This window comes from Triturus cristatus, chromosome 6 (genome assembly GCF_964204655.1).
Source record: "Triturus cristatus chromosome 6, aTriCri1.1, whole genome shotgun sequence".
NCBI lineage: Eukaryota > Metazoa > Chordata > Amphibia > Caudata > Salamandridae > Triturus > Triturus cristatus.
In genome coordinates, this window is record NC_140589.1 from 501,459,465 (window position 1) to 501,478,625 (window position 19,161).

Below are 19,161 nucleotides of genomic sequence, written 5' to 3' on the forward strand. Positions count from 1 at the left end.
AGATTACTTACCGACCCAGCCCCTCATCCTACCCATTCTGCAAACTATCTTTTCTCAATTAACAGTTCCTTTAGGACCTCACAGGCACACTAGTCATTCCTCCTCAGCTTGGCTACATGCTTCTGGTGCAGAATAAACAATCAAGAACTAAGGCCAGCAGGCCTAGGTGGCACCTATATAGGCACAATTCATGTCATTTCGGCACAGACAACACCAGCGAGGCCATGCGGAACCAAACAACGTCACTTAACTGCACACAAGGGGGGGTTCTCAAAAAATTTCCAGATCCAGTTTGATGCCTGGGAATATTCTAGAGTAAGGAATCTGCAGCTAGATAGAGTCTCTGCTAGATAAAGCATTACCGAAGGTAAGTAACGTGTTCAGGCAGTGCTTGATGTCTTCTTGGACATGTGTTTCTGGGTTGTTGTCTATCTTCAAAAATAAGTAGCAGTCATGTTGGAGGTGCTTGAAGGGCCTCTTTTAATTTTTAAATAGGCATGCACAGCCAGTCCTGCTTGGGTTGTAGTCCTAGACATGTTTTTCTGGTTTGTTGCATGGCGTAGCAGTCATGTTGGATGTGCTTGAAGTGCCGCTTTTATTTTGTGGAAGGCTACCTAATTTCTAGGCATTGCAGTGACGTGTTTGGTAGCCAAAAGAGAGAAAAGAAGGAAAAGGTGTACTCATGGAGGAACAATATGCTGTTAGAAATGTAGGACAGAAACTTAGCCATCCGAAGCCAAACTCGTGTGATTTTGCTGAAGTAATGTATGTAAAATACAGGCGGAGTTAAATCAAACTATGCAAAAAGCTTGGAAAGACGTATCTGCATTGCTTTTGGTAACCAGAATTCAACACTTATGCCCAATTAATAATTCGCAATATTTGTCAGAATATTTAATAAACCCGTTGATAAGTACTATGTCGCTTTACAAACTGCAGCAATGTACCATGTTTATTCTTGTTCATGTGCAGCATTTTTATGCTTTGTCTCTCACAGGGAGAAGCAGGCCAGCCAGGATTTGCGGGACAGAAAGGAGAAAAAGGAGAATCGGTAAGAGCTACATAATGCACTTTAGTTCGAGCTTTGGAAGAATTTGAATTTGCACAGTCAAATCACGTATGGTAGATTTTCCAGTGGACTATTGCAATGGTCGGCTGGCTTCGCTAATACAGAGGAATAATAGCCATCTATACTATGACAAAGCATGAAGTAACAAGCATTGGCGACGGCAATTGAGATGGCTTTGCCAAAGTCTATTGTTTGTCATTATTGACTTTTCTAATGTTAGTTAAATTAAGGCAGCATTGGTAAAGCAAGTAGCATTAGCAAGCCATCTTGAAAGTAAATGTTCTCTGCTTCCAAGATGTGTTTAATGTTGCAATGTGTCAATCATCTTGAAAGTATAAAAAATAAAGTTCAGTTGCCTTTTAAAAAAGAATATAGCCTTATTGAAGTTTTATCAATATAAAACAACATGTCAGTCAGTGGCCCAGCGAGCCAATAAGTAGATACAGCAACACATATGATTGTTCTGAGTAAGGCAAACCGAGTAGACAGCAAGTAGGTACAAGGTACAAGGTAGGATGACCCAATCTTATCAAACAGACTGGTTTATGGCTAAGTGATCCAAATGCAAGTATGTTTCTCGTGGGTGTTGCTATGCATTCACTTTTAGGGCAACTCGTTTTTGGGAGCCAAACCAGGACCCAAAATGATGTGCATGTCACCGCGTGGTCGATGGGTAACCATGCTTCTTCAATTTCTTGGGTAACCCATACCAACACATATCGGAGGTGGGCTGCCCAGTAGTATTGCACTGCTTTCATACAGGCAGTTTGCTAGAGATGTGGGGTCTCACCTCTCCCCAGATGAATGTATGCAATTTGTTTTTGAGGTGTCTAATAACTGTCTTGGGGCTAGGAGGAGGTAGAAATTGGAAACAATAGAGTACCCTATACTACACGCTCAATTTGACCACATTTATGTGCCCCAACCATTAGCTGTATGAGGGTTTCCATCTCTGTACATCCTCAATAATGGCATGGAGTAGAGTCGGCCAATTGGCCTTGGCTCTGTCGTCAAGATTAGAGGTGATATTGAGGCTTATATAGTGAGTGGAGCGTGGGGCCTTGCGTAACAGGCCAGAGATTGCAGAGATGGAACTAGGTCCTTCGGGATTGTGAGGTTGAGGGTCTGAGATTTATCTTTGTGACTTCAAAGCCCAACACATTCAGAGACGAGAAGAAGACAAACCACTTCCTACAAAGACTGGGAGGGGTCTGTTAAAGTGAGGAGAAGGTCATCAGCTAATAAGTTCACATTATGGGTGCTGCCACTAAAGGCGATACCCGATATCCCGGGTGATGTTCTGATTTGGATAGCCAGCAGCTCTACCATAAGGATAAAGAGCAGTTGGGAGAGGGGGCATCTATTCCTCATACCCCTCTCAATCCTAGTACATTGGCTATTGAGGTGTAAAAAAGGTGGATGGGGACGTCTGTGTTGCCATGATCCTGGAGATCATCTTTGATCCCAGTGCAATCTTACCTCACACCTCAGACTGAAAGTCCCAGCTTACCCGATCGAAGACCCTCGCCCTGTCCAGCAGCGTGGGTATATTGTGCTTATGTATATTTTCCACCAAATAGGTTAACCGTCTGATGTTGTTTGCTCCTTGGTGGTTGTGGGTGAAGTCTACCTGGTCTGGGTCAAAAACGGCTTGGGAGCAGGGGTTCCAGGCATTGTGCCAGAACCTTATTATAAAGTTTAGCTATGGGATTAATAATGCGATGGGGTGGTATGATGCTCAATTAATGGGGTTTCCCCTGTTTGAGGATTAATACTATTCCAGCCATGCCCATAGTGGGAGTTAGGCTTGTTGCTTGACTGAATGTTAAACAGCCATGTGAGGTGATCAAGGACCAACAGTTGGATGATTTTGCAGAACATCACATGGAGGCCATCAGGCTTTGGTGATTGTCCGGTGGGCATTGCTTGTAGGGCCTTCTGAATTTCCTTGCGTTCAATAGGGGCCTCAAGGAGTTCCCTCTGGGTGGTAGAAAGGGAGGGCACTATCACATCAGTTCAGGTATGCCTGTATATCAGAGGTTTGTTCATTACCCTGCTAATGAAGGGATTGCTAAAAGTTGTGGAATTCCCTATACTTCTCTGGTTCTCTGGTTGCCCAGGAGCCCTCTTCGAGTTTGAGCTGCTCTATATCCGTTTTCGTTCTGTGTAGTGCATTTATGCACCAAGATCATCCCTACCTTGTCCCCCGTGTCATCATAGAATCTCTGCTTCAGGTAGAACAGTGAGCTTTCAGCACGGTTCATTCTATAGGATTTGAGTTGGCTTCATATCATAGCGAGCTTCTTACAGGTGGCCCTAGTTGTGGTTTGTTTGTCTAGTATTTCCAATTCCTTGATTTCAGTGGTTGGGGTGTGTTCCAGAAGGTGAGTCTCCTGCGCTATTTCTATTTCCAGTGTGATGAGTGAGCCTTGCACCGTAGCCTTAAAGGCGTCCCAGAGAGTGTAGGAAGAAATTTTGGGGTGGGAATTGTTCTGGAAGTAGCCATTGATGGACGTTTCAATGGTATCCCTATTCACCTGCTCACGCAATATATATGGAGTTGTAAGCACCACTGAGCGGACTTAGGTGAGTGGTTGTGGCCCCTGGTCCAGAGGAGTACCACATTTGTGTAGTCTGGGATGGATATATCTTAAATCTCCATTGATCATAGTCGCTGGAGGACTGTGTGGATCACAAATATGTAATCTATTCCAGAGTACCAAGTGTGGTCATGTGAATAGAAGAATAGTCCCATGTGTAGCCAAACATCGACCAGGCCAAGTTTGATTATTTCTGTTTTTTAGGAGTGCCGTCATCACCCACGGTTCATGATATAAGTTGTGGTTTCTGTACAAAGTTGGATACTATACTAAGTTGAGGTCATCTCCAACTATGATGTCCCCTGTAGTATCTTTCAGTTTGTTCTTAAGTAGAGAGCATAAGAATGTGTCTTGGTCGGAGTTGGGTGTGTATATGTTTAAGAGAGTCAAGGGAACACCTGCCCTCTGAACATGAAGCTTATTAAAGTGCCTTACCTTATCTCTGGAAACTAAATGCTTTTTTGTACTATGTGGGTTTTTGCATAGGATTGCTACTCCCACATTTTCCCTATGCAGTAGTCCATTTTTGATGAAGGTATCATGGCTGTCACGTGGGGGTGGTCTTTGATAAGAAAATGTTTCTCCTGTAGGAAAACTATGTTGTGCTGAGAAAGTTATCTTTAGATTTATTTGTGTTTGCTAGGGGAGTTGAGATGTACATTGAGGAACAAGAGTTTAGTAGAGTGTGGGTCCCCCAACATCTGTGGTGATGTTAATCTAGCAGAAGACTCTGGAGTTGCCCGCTACTTCTCTCCAAGCTCTCCCAGAATCAGACTTCCCCTGGGAAAAGAAGGTGGATCTTTGACCTGCAGAGTCAAACCAAACATCTCTAGTTGTCTTGTGGGGCTTGGGGGTCATTCCAAAACACCCACCCAGAGGTGTGACCCTCAGAATTCGAGCATGTTGTATGGGGAGGAACACTCCTTCAGGGGGACATGTATGGACTAGAGAGTGAGGGGCAAGAGCACAAAGCATGCAATATACAATTTTGTCCCAGGATCCCCAACCCACAAAGCGGCCCAAGATTTAGCTGCAATTAGAAAGGGTACAGAACAATAGTAATAAATGTTCATGAACAGAGATAAGAGTTCAGGCAGCTTGGGTTGGGAGCCTTACACGGGCTCAGAGTTCATGCTCTGTAGTTGGGCAAAATGTCTGCTATGACTTTGTCAGAAGATATGGACCTAGCTCTATGAGATTTGGAGCATCTGCTCACAGCATGCCAGTCAGGATGTTTACAAGATTGAGTTGGCTATGTGTTCCAGGTGTTGTCTAGAGGGTTTTCCTCCAGGGGCATACCCAATAGTGCTGTAGCCTACGAGAGGGAGAAGATCAATTTAGTCTTCCCTTTCCAGGGAAAAATTAGGTTAAATGGATGTACTCATTGGAACTTCACTTAAAGTTCTATGAGATAGTCGATGACAAGTCTCTAAGCTTTTTAATCATGGTGGGTGACAAAATCCTGGTAAGGATGGATAGTCAAGCATCTGAAAACCAAGTCTGCCTTACCCTTGGTTATGTGCATACTCAATTCTTGTCCTCAAAGAAGTACGCCCGGGTGAAAATGTCTGGGTCACCCTGAGTGTGGGTTGAGCCGAACGGAGGTCTGTGTGCACTGTCAAGTCTTATTGGGGGATGCTCCGGGCTGACCTCTGAATGTGTGGAGCAAATCGCGTGTGAAGGTGAAAATGTCATCCCTCTTTGTTGCTCTTGGAACACCCCTGATGTGGATGCTGTTTCACTGGCTACTATTTTCTGGGTCTTCTTGCTTTATCTGCTGGTCAATGTATTGATCCTATATGATCTGGATCCATTACCTTAACATCTTTTGTTCCTTTGATCTACAATCCAGGGAGCATTTGACATCATCTACACTGTTGCCCAGTTCAACAACTTCTATGCTGGCTTTATTAAGGCAAAATTTTGATTCAGGTTCGAGAAAACTGATCTCTGATAATTTTTCATTGAGGAAGCTCTCCACACATTCTTGTGTGATGGGAGTCAAGTCCGAAACCTCTGGGGCCCTCAATGGCATGCTGTCCTGCCTAGAGGCTTCCCCGAGGTGGTCTAGCCTGAAATGTGTGTCCCCGATCTATCCTTTTGGCTCTATCCCTTGACCATATTTCAGCTAGGGTGAGTGGTAAGGCTTTTGAAATTGTGGGATCCTGGAGCAATAGCGTCACAGGGTTGAGTCTGCTCCCAGACACCTGTCTCTTCATTGTGTAGGCCCTAGCAGGTGCTGGCCTGTGCTTGACAGAAGGGCCATCCTCAACAGGCACCAGCGCAATGGCCTCCACACAGGCTAACAGGGGGGCTGGGGTCCAAGGATGGGTCAGACAGTATGCGGGTGATCAGTCATGGCTCTCATCGCTGCGCCCCAACTGTCCTTCGGAGTAGCGTGGTAAGGGCTTTGTTGGCTCCTTCTAGTGGTGGCACTGGGGTTCCCCTCCTCCTAAGCTCCACAATGGGTATAATGATGTAAAATCCTTTGAACCTATGGCCTGTGTCTGTAAGGTGCTGCAGGGATGATAAGGATGGGCCACAGGGTGAAGGTCCACCCAGGTGATTCCAGAGGTGTACTGCTCTCCTCTTCCTTCCACTAGTCTTTGCTGTCCCCAGGTAAAACAGAAGCTCGGGACACTCATTAGATCTACTGATTTAGTGGGCCAAGACGCGGTGGGTCCCACTTACTAATACGGCTGATCCGGCTACTTGGATTCCTCGGGGAAGGAGGCTCCCACGTTGTTGCCTCTCACCATTCAGGACTCAGTGCACCCCGTTCGGTCACTTAATAAAGTTCTGGAAGGCAACCCCTTCTGGCTGGGTGTGCACCATGGAGTAGGATCACATGATGGCGGCCGGGAGCTCACCTCCGCCGTGTCTGCAGTCGCAGAAGTCAGCACCCTCAGCTATACTGCATCTGCAGACTGCTGTCACCCCCGGAACGCCCGAGGGCTCCCTGTTGTTCCTGGACAGTAGCTGGGGTCTGATATAGGGTGCTCTTGATAAATGTGTGAGCGAGCGTGGTTCAGAGTTGTGGGCTTCAATGTTCTACTCCATTACCGGCCAGGCAACTGTTCAGCTGCTTCGAAATGTCATTTTTTATACTTCAAAGATTTCTTTGGTAAGGAAAATGGACTGTATTAAATAAAAATTAAAAAAAAGTTGACTTCATTTAAAGGCAATCACAGACATGGGTGTCTGCGGGCTGTAGCAGACCACCATCCCTGTGATGACCAACAATCATTGTCAATCACAATTTCCGACCTACCTCATTAATATTCTTTAGGTAGCTCAAAATATGACTTGACAGAATCAGAATTTTAAGAACAGAACTATTAGTGCATACGTTGCTTCACAAAATTCTATACTGGTTACAAAAATACTGGTTGCAAATTGCAACGAGTTTTTAGTGACCAGTAATTTGTACAGCTGGTCCATATTTCTTTGAAAAAGCGAAAATGTTATGTTTATTTTAAACGTGTTCAAAACATATTAAACTAGGTTTTTAAAAAAGTAAATCATTTACATTAATTAATTAATTTCATTTTAACGGAAACTGTCCAGTATAAGGTTAAAATAAGGGTTATGACCATAGTTAAGGGCTGATTAAGAGTTTGGGTGTAAGGTGGATTTAGAGTTAGGGACGGGGATAACATTAGTTAAGGGATGGGGTTAGAGCAGAGGTCTTCAAACTTTTGGATACTGAGACCCCCCTGTCAACATTTTGAGGCGTAAGGACCCCCTCCTGACAAAAATGTCTAAACCTGTTGACTAAATTGCGTGGGATGAAAATGTAAATGAGGTTATGTGATGCCGCGTATTTTGGGATAGCATTGCTTCATTATTTTGATATTTGTTACACAAAGTAACGCTGAGGAAAGATTTCACCCAATCAGTACCCATTTATAACCAAAATACAGCAATTATCATCAGAAAGATTTCAAGTCAACCTTTGTGAAGGGCCTTCCACTCTGCAGCAATACGTGCTGCCACATTAGAAGCTCACCTGGCCCTGACCGGAAGAAGCAGGGGTCCCTTAAAACCCTGGCGGTTTTGTGTAGAGTTAAGCCGTTTACCCATGCAGCTTTCCTCTCACCCCCTCCCTTCCATCCCTCTCTCCTCTCCTAACCCCGGATCCCTCTCTCACTTTGCAGGTCATTTTCTTTCACCCCTTTTTACAACTTCTGAACTCTCCCCATTCAACCTCTCACTTCACCTTTAATCACCTCTTGCCATTCTGTCCTTTCACTGCCCTCATCTCTAACAGTCTCTCACATTTATCTCATGGCCTCTCTGGCCCTGTCACCTCCCGTGCCCCTCAGCACTTCTCATTCACCTCGTCTCTTCATTCAAATTTTTGTCTATTTGTATCTTACACCTCTCCAGTCCCCCCATTCCTCTTTCACATCTCCCCTTTGTTCTAACAGAAGCCCTCACCTTTGGATCACACTCACTTCTTGCGTGTCCACACTTCTCTTCGGCAATTCACATTTCTCCTCATCCCTGACCTCTTCAATCAAATTCTCTCACTCCCTTGCTGTCCTCTCTCATTTTGGGTGCGGATGCAAGTTCAGAATGGTATGAATGAATGTATGATTACTGATGGGCTTGTTTGAGTGAGTTGCATATTGAGTAGTGACGGGGACAGGTGAGTGAAGTGTCACATGAGTGCAGGATGAGTAGTGTACTCGTGTGACTGCAGGTTGAGGTATAGTGTGAGCAGGACAAGTGCATTTTGAGTGCAGAGTGATCACTGTGAGTGCAAGGTGAGCGGGTGAATGGTGCAAGTGCATGGTGATCAGTGTGAGTGCATTGTGATCACTGTGAGTGCAAGGTGAGCGGGTGAATGGTGCAAGTGCATGGTGTTCAGTGTGAGTGCATTGTGATCACTGTGAGTGCAGGGTGAGCGGGTGAATGGTGCAAGTGCATGGTGATCAGTGTGAGTGCATTGTGATCACTGTGAGTGCAAGGTGAGCGGGTGAATGGTGCAAGTGCATGGTGATCAGTGTGAGTGCATTGTGATCACTGTGAGTGCAAGGTGAGCGTGACAATAAAGGGCGAGAATGAGGAATGAGTTGTCTGAATGCAGGGTGCATTCCCAGACCCATGAAGTAACTCAGCATGTTATTGACGGGGCGTAGACTTTAAGATCTAAGTTAAACTATTGTGGCATTAATCGGGAATCGAGGGTGAAGGAAATAAATAATGTGCTGATCCTGCAACAAACTTCCAGTCCTATGGTTAGGGTTACCAGCAGATTATTTTGATGGCCCTGTCGGTACAAAAAAAAGCAGTCACCTAAAGCGGTATTTTCAGCGCTTATCTGTGCATACTTCCCAGGGCCGGCTTTAGTGCTGGTGGTGCCCTGTGCGACAATGTTTGTTGGTGCCCCCCCCCAATGACCACCCCCACCACGGATTCTCTCACTAGCACCCTTTAACAGTGACCAAGTCTCCATAACCCCACACTCTCAGATGCATTGAATTAGTTATATAGTGCCACTCATACCAGTGTAGGGTGTCCGAGTACTTTGCATCACACACACACATTACACAGAGACAATCATAAGTGTGTAAATCAGTGTATAGGAAATGTTACATAAGCCAAAGGACTAAAAGTATAGGAGTCACCTGTCATCCATACTGGTATGCAGTATAGTTTAAGAGTGCTTGGTGTGGAGAAGCACAAACTCGGAGTCGAAAAAGAAACAGCATAGTTGGGAGTTTCCTTTAATAATAAGAATTGATTTCTAGCCAAATTAACCCTTTTTGCAACATTAATCAATGGTCTAATAAGGTATTCTTTGTAGTGTGTATGCAGTTCTAGGATGAAAGTTAATAGCTCACTATTCTATATCAGAACTTTAAGTTATAAATTGCAAGTAACAAAAGGATGTCTCTTTTGAAAGCAGTAACCTGCTGATCTCTTCACATCATCCGCACTCTGTAATCTACTTGGTACACGTTCTTTGCAGCAGGCATATTAACCCTCTGCACTAACTTCACCTAAGTCAAAACCTCAAGTATACAAAACACTGATCTCTCTCCAGGAAGATAATTAATCACACGAGTTATCTTGACATTTATGTGAGGCCTGGTAATTGCCGGGAAAGAAACGCTGCAGCAGGTGCTTCAAAAGCACAATAAACTTTCACACACGGCGCCCCCAGGAGCCAACTTTGTATTCCTTTCCATGAAATGCATTCTCACACTATGGCAGTGAATGTAGAATCCAAATGTAAGGAATAGGCACAGTGGGGACCCAGGGGGTACTGGAACCAGCAAAAAAACCTAAGCCTCTGTAACCAGTTTACAAAGGCATGTTAAAATGCAAATGGTCTTTAAAGACCTGTGAAAAAACACGGGGGTGCCGGAGATAGGAATCCAGACACTGCCCAGCTGAGCCCCCAGCAGCTCAAGTTTCACTGCAGCAGCCGGGCTGAGACACAGGACGGGGGAAGTGTGGGGGGGGGGGGCTGAAGCCCTTGGGCCGGGCAGAAGTGTGACTGGGAAGGCGCGACCCCCTTTGCATCACTCCACGGCCCCCCTGGGGGTCGCGCCCCACAGTTTGAAGACCCCTGGGTTAGAGTGATAGGGTTAAGGATTAGAATTTTGGTATGTATAATGGTCAGGATAAGTGATCAGGATAGAATAAGGGTCAGGGTTAAAGATTAGGATGAGAATTTGAGTAAAAGTAAGGGATAGGGCTGGAACTAGGGTTAGGCAGTAGGTTACATTTAGAGGAAACATAAGGATAAGTATTAGAACAAGGGATACTATAAGACGTAAGGTAACTTCTAAAATCAGAGTTATGACTGCAAGTTGGACTATGGGTTAGAATAGGTGTGAAGGATGGAATATGATTCACAGGGTTAGGGTTAAACATGAAGTAACAGTTAGGGTAAATGTAAGAGTTAAAATATCCCTAAAAATACCTATCACATCATAACGTATAGACATCGTTAGATACAAATAACCAGATCAGAGAGCAAATGTCTTCAATTAGAACTTTTTGCATAGCAGTTCATTATATATCAAAACAGATATACAAACATGAAATGCAATAGAAAAACACTTGTAACTTGTTTGATAGATTTTCAAGCACAGGCATCTTCCCGTGGAACACATGACACATTGTAGTCACTATTAGGTCAGCAACAAACGAACCTGCACATCTATGTTTACTGTACAGCTTGTAACAGGCTAAAAAAAAACTTGTCAGGGAAAAATATATAAGTCTCTTAAAGCTGTTAGGAATGGTTTTACTGAAGGATGTATGCCAGTGTGGCAGAAATTATTTTTTTCTAGAATCCTATTACCTGTCGAATGGTAGCCTCGGGGAATTTTGGAAAAATGGATATTTAAGAAGGAACACGTTAGTGAAAGAAAACATGCAGGTGCCTAAATGCTCTCAAATAAAGATAATGTTTTAAACAGAAACGCTGTCATGCAGAACCTGGAAGTGATAGTTGTGCCTCGGGCTGAACAGGACAAAGAAATGGAGTGTGCTGCAGTGGCGGCTGGCATGTAAGAAGGGTGGTAGGGGAGATAAAAAATAAAAGTTAAATAAATAAAGAAAGAAAGAAAAAATAATCCCAAATACCTTCTAGTCCTCCTCCTCATTCGGGTCTTCTCGAGGCAGGTAGACAGGCTCCACGATATTGCAGTAATCAAGCCAGGTGCTGTTCTCATGCTGCATGAGAGTGGCACCAGGATTGGAGGGAGCGGCCTCTCTCACTGCTCCTGAGGGCACTGGAGCCCTATGCTGTCTCTAATCCAGCTGTATAAGACAGCTGAGTTAGAGAGGTTAAAACGGCGCATGTCTGGCTGGCCATTACATGATGGCTGGCCAAAAAGACATGCACACTTTAAAGCTAAGCGCCCTGCCTATCACTGCTTTCTGCTGCTACTGACTGGCAGCAGCACGAAGCCCCTCCTCCCACCCTAACGCTCAGCCGGGGTGGGGTTTTGAAAAATAAAATAGTAATATGGTAATTTATTACCATTTTATTTTTCCCTTCCTGGGGTCATTTTGTTAGTGGGTGACGCTCCTCTGCCTCCATCGAGGAGCTGCCCCTGGTGGGCTGTCATTAGGTCAGGATTATCTAAATGACAACTAAGAGGTGCGTTTTTAACAATGTGAGTATTTGGTATTTGTAAGGGAAAAACCTATCCAAAAGCTATTAGAGCACTTGTTAAAGGGTCAGAGACTATTAACATGTGATTGTATGGGCAGCTAGGTTATCTGAGGGGCAGCAGATTGTTTCTGTATTGTGATACAGTTTTATTCAAGGTGGCTATTCCCTAAATTTGAGCAGAGTCTGGATGGTACCCATGAATAATAAGTTGTCATTCCAGATCCTGGGTGCAAAGAAAGAACACATGTTTCCTTATGTTTATCTTTTATTACCTCGCTGCAGGTGTTCACATGCCATCAGAGATGATGAGCTTGTCAGCAAAATAGGTGGCCATGGTGGCTTTGAAGATGATGCTTTGGTTGAGAAGATGGTGCAGGCAAGCAAGGGGAAGCCTATGCATTTGAGATAGTAATTTTCTGGTCTCTGTTCTAGAGGGTACTCCACAGGGAGGAGCCGTCATCAACGGAGGGTCAACCACCATTTCTTGTATCTAATAAGTGAGCTAAACAAACATTATTGGTTGGCAGACTTGCGGCTTCGGATCAGTTAGTATGAAACAATCAGATCAGCAAGCAAGTTTGTTAAGCAATCCTGGATTGCTTTATGCATGATGTAGAGTTTTAAAGGTTGACCTTTCTTCTAAAAAGGGCGAGTAGAGGACTATCAGAGCGTGTGTGGTAGGTTTGTGTTCTTTCAGACCAAACAAGTGTGCTGCATAGTTTTGGATTCTCTTTACTTTTGAGAGAGATAGGTGTGGAGTCCAAATAAAAGAATATGATTGAAATGTAGTTTTATCTAGATGGTAGGTTTATTCCAAAGTTAAGTCAGGATAGGAACATATGAAGTATCAGGTAAAATAGCCCCACCGGGAGCAGCATCCCTGCTGCTCAGCGTACATACATCAACTGACAATTCCACTCATACATACACACAGGGAACATTCTATGACATCACTAAGACTGGCTGAGCAGTAGAGTACAAAACACAGAAAAGAGACTAGACAGAGAAGAGAGCAAGAATCTACAATAGGCTGGCCAAGCTGATGTATGGGCTGTTGCAGTATTTTAAGTGGAACATGAACATTCTGAAGTTGAGAGAAATTTAATGAGAGAGCTGTCACAACATCAGAACCACAGTTAGCAAACCTAAATGGTGGAATGCAGTACTGGAGGCCAGTGGCGTGGCAAGGGAGGCATGGGTGGTGGACCCCCCTGGGTGACATGAGTTTTGGGGGCAGTGACCTCCCCCAGCCCCTTCCCCCCTCATACTTGCAGAAATGCAGATGCACAGGAATCGCCAGCCTCCTCTTACTTGAAGCCATCGCAGGTATCCGCCAGTAGCCCCCTCCACAACATCTGCTGTTACATGCCACCGTGGGTGGCAAATGTTGGTGCCACCATGGGTGGCCAAAGTCCAGCTACGCCACTGCTGAGGGCTTCATTTTTCTGTGGTATGAATGATAACTCACAGTCATGATGCTCTCACGTTATGTACTTTATCCATGGGGGAGAAGAGTGCAGTTGATCAAGCCATGTTACTGGGAAGGGGGCAGTATTTTCAGTGCCGAGGATCAGCGTTTTCGTTTTTTCCCCTTTTTGGGCATAGTCAGTTTTTCTGCATCCAGCATTGAATCTATGACAGGCAGTGAGACAATTTGTTTAGGTTTTCAAACCCATTTCCAAGCTTAAGAAGTAGCTGTCCGTCATTGACATCAAGCGATAGAAATTCTTGTGTACTTTTAAGATGTTAGTGAGTGGGGTCTTATAAGCATCAAATAGCAATGGTGACAAGGCAGAGCCATGAGATGTACCACACTTGATTTCGTTTTTTCTGAGAGTAATGAGCCCAGTTTGACTTGGTGGAAACAATGTTGCAGAAAGGAGGCAGTCCATGACAGTATTGTTTCCCTTATTCCAAGGATGTGGACTGCCTTTTGATTAACAACTTGCGTTGTAATGAAATTGAAAAGTCTATTAGGATCACGGTAACTGTGGGCTTGGGATTGAGTACTTCTTCACTCATGTACAGTGGTTTCCATGACCATTTGGGTCAAAAGCTATACTGAAAGTCACTCAAGAGCCTGTTTCCGATTGAAATGACAAATGGTGGATGATAACAGTTTCAAGTGCCTTTGCACATAATGAAGGCGAGAGATGTGTCTGTGATTGAACTGATTATCATTGACTCCTGCAGGTTTGTTAAGAAAAGTGTTAAAAAATCTGTGTCTGAGGTCCTGAGGGAGACTCCCACTGGAAATTGAGGTATTGGTTCAATTGGTAAAAATCGGTTCGAAGTGCTGAGGAGCCTAGACTGATAATACTTTGGCATTGTGTAGGTCTCTCAATGCAGTGAGGATTTTTTGAAAGCCCCAATATGTTGCTCATATCAGAATCAGAGACAGGTGCATCCTCAAAGTGAAGGGTTGCTCCATCAGGTGTATGAATACAAGGTCACAGGGCTTGTGGAATGATGGTGGCGAGTCCTTAAAATGTCAATTTAGTTGCTAAAGAACGACAGACGATTGTCACAGAGGTCTGAAGAGGGAACTAGCACGCAAATTATTAGCTCAGCAACACCATCTCTTCATAGGTTTTGAAAGGTTCTTTGGTTGAGTTCAAAGATTCAGCAGTGGGGATTTAGAAGTGCTCCTTTTTAGCTCTGGCAGATGCTTATTTATACCTTGTCCAATCAGTTGGCGATTCCATTTTTAATTCAGTGTCTGTTCAGTGCTCTCATGTTTTGTTTCTATTTGTGGAGGTTATTGGTGAAATGTATTGTTTTTCAAGGGGAGCAGACTATGAGTGGAGAAAGGGGCTCTGAGTGCACAAAGCCTTTGCTAGCGCATTATCAGTTTACAAATTGGTTAGGTAACATTCAGTGAAGTGGAGCTGTGTGAGCCCAAGAAGCCAGAGTTAAAACATCAGGGTAAACAGTAGTTTAAGGGTGCGGCCTGCCTCAAGAATTGGTTCATTAACTAATCAGGTAAAACCAAGGAAATCCATATCCGCAATAAATGTCGGAGATTGTAAGATTCTATTGGGCGAAACTGGCCTATGTCACACTGTTTCTCTATACCACATATATTCATTAATGGGCTATTCATTTGCTTCAGCCTAAATGTCAATTTTGGTATAGTAGGGGTAAAGGTAAAATGGCAAATTGCGATCATAGTACAAGATTATTTGATGATCCACGTCTGTGTTTTTTAATGTTGGTTTACTGTTATTGGCCTCACAGCCACATGTAATTTGAAAATTAATAAAGAAATCTAAAAAAAAAAAGATTATTTTGGGCAATATCAAGAAGGTGAAATAAGTAGGTAGCAATGTCAGTTTTGAGTGTAGGGTACAGATCCCCCAGCTAACATGGTGTCACTGTGTCCCACAATATTGACTCCTTTCACAAGGTCATCCTGTGAAGAGACAATATTACACAGAGGAACATAAACTGAGCTGGAAACCCCTGTCTAGCCTCGGAAGCTGATGGGTCATTTATAGGTGGGATTGTGGTGTGTGTAGGTAGAAGTGTTTTCCATCTGTGCTTATCACAAACCCTGCCCCATCCAAGACCACGCCCCTTCTCTCACGTGGTGCAATGTTTTGATGGTAAATGACAGTAGTAAGGCAGGTGAAATCCTTGGCTAGAAGTCATGGGTTGTCCCCTTAGCTCCATGAGAGCAAGTGTATTAAGATTAACCTTAACCAGAGCAATGGGCCTCTTCTGCCCTAATCTCTTTCTTTAGGAGAAGGAGACTGATTACGTCTGATACTAATGAGTTGTTCAACAAAGTTTCAGTGATCTCCTAGAATTGGAAAGCATTATTTTTGAGTAATTCTTCACTCATAAAATTCATTAATTTCAAAAGCATTTTCAGGGTATATCTTTTCTTAAGCGGGTGACCAGAAGGTCGCTATACGGGATGCATCACTGAAGCTTTAGCATAGTTAGAGGTGGGCTGACATGATGGGTTGTGTTGCACTGGCAAGCACATGGGAGCGAGAGATGTGGGTGGGGTAGGGGCAGAGTCAACAGACTAGAGGCAGAGAAGATGGGTCAACAGATGATGACTGGACACTTACAGTTGCTTTTAGCTTTTTGAAGTTCTGATGAAACTTTCAAAGGTTGATATATATGGTTTGCCTGAATCATTATCCTTTTGTTATTGTAGTTGTTTATGCAAATCAATGAATTATGTGCAGTCAAGTAGACTATGCTATGAGTTTCCTACCGCTAGGGATCATCAGTCTTGAGGAGGATGGATAACTTTAAGTGAAAGTCCTTTCCGAAACAGAAAGAGCCAAGAAGCATTATGAGCCACTCAAGACTTTGCCTCTTGTGAGTCACGGCCCCTCCTCACACGCAGCAATATTAAAAAATAGCAAATTGCACTCAGCGCATCTGTTTGTATGGTATTTAGAACAGATCAGAAGTCTTTATGGTGTGATTATATATATCATACAAAATAGATTAAATGTAAATGATGGAAGCCAAGGCTGTTTCAAGATTCTGAAATCATGTTAGTCACGTCTGTTAGAATGAGAGCTGCTGGAAACACTATGTTCTAAATCCATACATTTCACATGCTTAAAATTATTTCAATTTACCCTCTTAAGTAGTATGTCACTGCTGTTGCTGGTTCCTCTCTTTTGAATTGTGTTTTCAACAGTAGACAACAGTGCTGTAAAAGGACATAAAATGTGAACCAACTACCAAATTTATTTAAAGACTGGTCACAATAAGTGTTTGACAATTGTTCACCAGGTTTTTTAGACCAGTCTTTTGTTTTGCGATGCAACCTTTGTAGTAGTACGATTGGTTTACACTGCAAAATCTCAAGTTGCAGGCGCATTGCAGCACAACCTGCCTCATATATATTACTTGCCAGGTCACTATTGGGGTCCCCTGTGATTGGCATAAATACAAGGATGGTGGACCGCAAGCCCACCAACTCTTTCTTTGCATTCAAAAGCAGGAAACAGTTTTTCAAAACAGTCCATTTTGGTGATTTTTAAAAAAGTTTCCTGTTTGAAAATGCAATAGGAGAAGCAGGCGTAAGTCCTCTAGACCACTGCCTACTCCCTCCAGTGTCGCCTGATGGGTTTCACAAAAGGGAGAGGTGCCCTAAAGAGAAACCTTACTCATTTGCAAATCAGTTACTACTTCCAATGAGGCTGGGTTAACTGATCAATGATTTGCCTCTACAACTGCAGTCACAAACCATTGATACATCTCATTCCGACTCAGTTAGGCGGGGACACGCCTTACATGTCTTCTCCTAATTTAGAATGGATCAAGTTGGAAGGGCTTTTCCAACTTGCCGAATGGGTTTGTTCAATAGAAAAAAAAACACACTTTGCAGTCCCGTGATTTTGTGAGTCGCAAGATTTGAGATGACAAAATTACTTTACATGTGTCCCCAAGCTTTCTGCTAGATAGCCACACCGGAAGCATTTTGCATTGTATGATTTAATTTCAAGGTTTCTCTACACCGGGCAATTGTTATTAGTTATTGTTGTCACCAAGCCTTGGTTCAGATAGTTGTATATTTACCAAACATTTTAGAAATCTTTGATTACTTGAGGAAGTTGTCAGTAGAAAAGTTGCAATGATCCCCTTCAATGGAGTCCATTTTATTTTCTAGTTAATAAGACCTTAAATTCTGATTGCGAGGTACACATATACCAGCTGGTATGCATACCATGATCAGCCACTAGTAGGTAACCCAGTGTTTGTTAAGTTTCATCTAACTGTTAAACACAGCTGACGAGTAAGTTAGCTGGATGAACTAGTCAGTTGTGCCAATGATTGTTCAATGCAACCAATTTAAAGACGAATCTGGGTACTCAGATGTACAATTCGTTAGATTAAATAAAAACATATATATACTTTGCGCCTTGTGCAAGGTCCAATCATTTAATTTCCCCGACTGTGAAGTCAGTCTGCCCGTGAACCAGAGTGGGCATTCATTTGTCGCGTGCCACAGTCAGCAGAGTATATATTCATACATATATGGAGGTCCTTATTGTTAAACCATAGCTATGTGCCCGTGTGCAGTCTCGCTCTTGTATCACTGTCAGGTCTCTCTGCATACACCTCTTCACATCAAGCATCATAACTCGTTATATTTCGGCATGCATGCTTTATTACTTTGTAATTCAGTTTTCCGTTTCAAGCACCCTTATGAAATAATTTGCTCGTATGAAAAGCATCCATCGGCCCTACACAGCAATTCATTTTGCAAGTCTCTTTTGTCATTAAACAGTCGACGATGACATACAATTGTTTATAAGATCAGACAGGGCGACATCTTGGAAGCTATTCAAAGTATCTCCATATCTTTGAATTTGCTGCTGCAGTGATGAAGCCGTCACAACTCATCTCCAGTAAAAACTGTTTATACAATGCACCGAACCACGAATCTGTGGAAATGGATTAGTCAGTTGTGCCAGAGCAGGACACACCAACATCCTTTCACAGGGGCAGGGGTAAAGGATGTCTGCCGCACGGTAGGGCTGGATGGGATTTTATTACATTACAGATGCCAAGAGACCTCAAGGTAGAGGTTTTTACTCGTCAGCGGCTCTGTGGTGCCAGGTGTGCGATTGAATGTGGACGACAATATATAGACAATGACATATCTAGGCAGATGCATGTTGTGGCATACATAGTTTTGACCTCTCATATATGATTTTTGAGAGGAGCAAAAAACTTAAAATTAGTTGTCACAATAATTAAGAGGTGAATTTGGTCAGGAGCAGTTTATAGGGCCAGCACCGAGCCGAGTTTATATCTAATGTGCTGGTACATGCTGCTTATGCATAGTTGCATTTTCTGTCCACCGCAGATCAAACATTTTTCTCGTCAGTCGCTGCCTGTGTAGCACCATTCCCTTTTTGTTTGGAAGAGAAGAGATTGAAAGGCAGCTTGCAAAAATAGAGGCCAGATCAGGTGAAAGCTACAAAGGTGTTGAGCTCCAAGCAGTGCTGAACTAAAAACATTATTTGAAGATAGGGACAAGGGCATGGGGTAGATGACCAGTGTAAAATAAGACCTTAAAATGTTTTGCTTTAATTGTATAATAATCTTGCTGATTTTCCTCAGAAAGGTTTGTTACAATGGCTTCCTCTATCAGTGTAATACATTTTCATACACCTTCAATTTCTGGACTTTAAATGCCCGTGACAGAAGAATATTCTAAAAAAGGCACAAAAATAGAACTTTGTCGTATTTGTTGAAAATTATATAAAATTTTATTTTCTCAATAGCAGTCAGATACTGGGACAGTGGACAAGCCAGAATTACAGAGAAAGAAGTTACAAGACGTGACATTCCAATCCCAAATGAGAAAATAA

General features: G+C 43.3%; 1 protein-coding gene across 2 annotated transcripts in view; it reads left to right on the forward strand.

Annotated features, from left to right (window-relative positions):
* Nucleotides 1-19,161, forward strand: part of COL19A1 (collagen type XIX alpha 1 chain) — a 2,198,704-nt gene that overhangs the window by 1,600,622 nt on the left and 578,921 nt on the right. For both annotated transcript variants that reach the window (XM_085610910.1, XM_085610909.1), the window contains exon 20: nucleotides 998-1,051. In XM_085610910.1, the coding sequence (XP_085467036.1) occupies nucleotides 998-1,051 (54 nt within the window). The remainder of the gene's footprint in view (nucleotides 1-997; nucleotides 1,052-19,161) is intronic.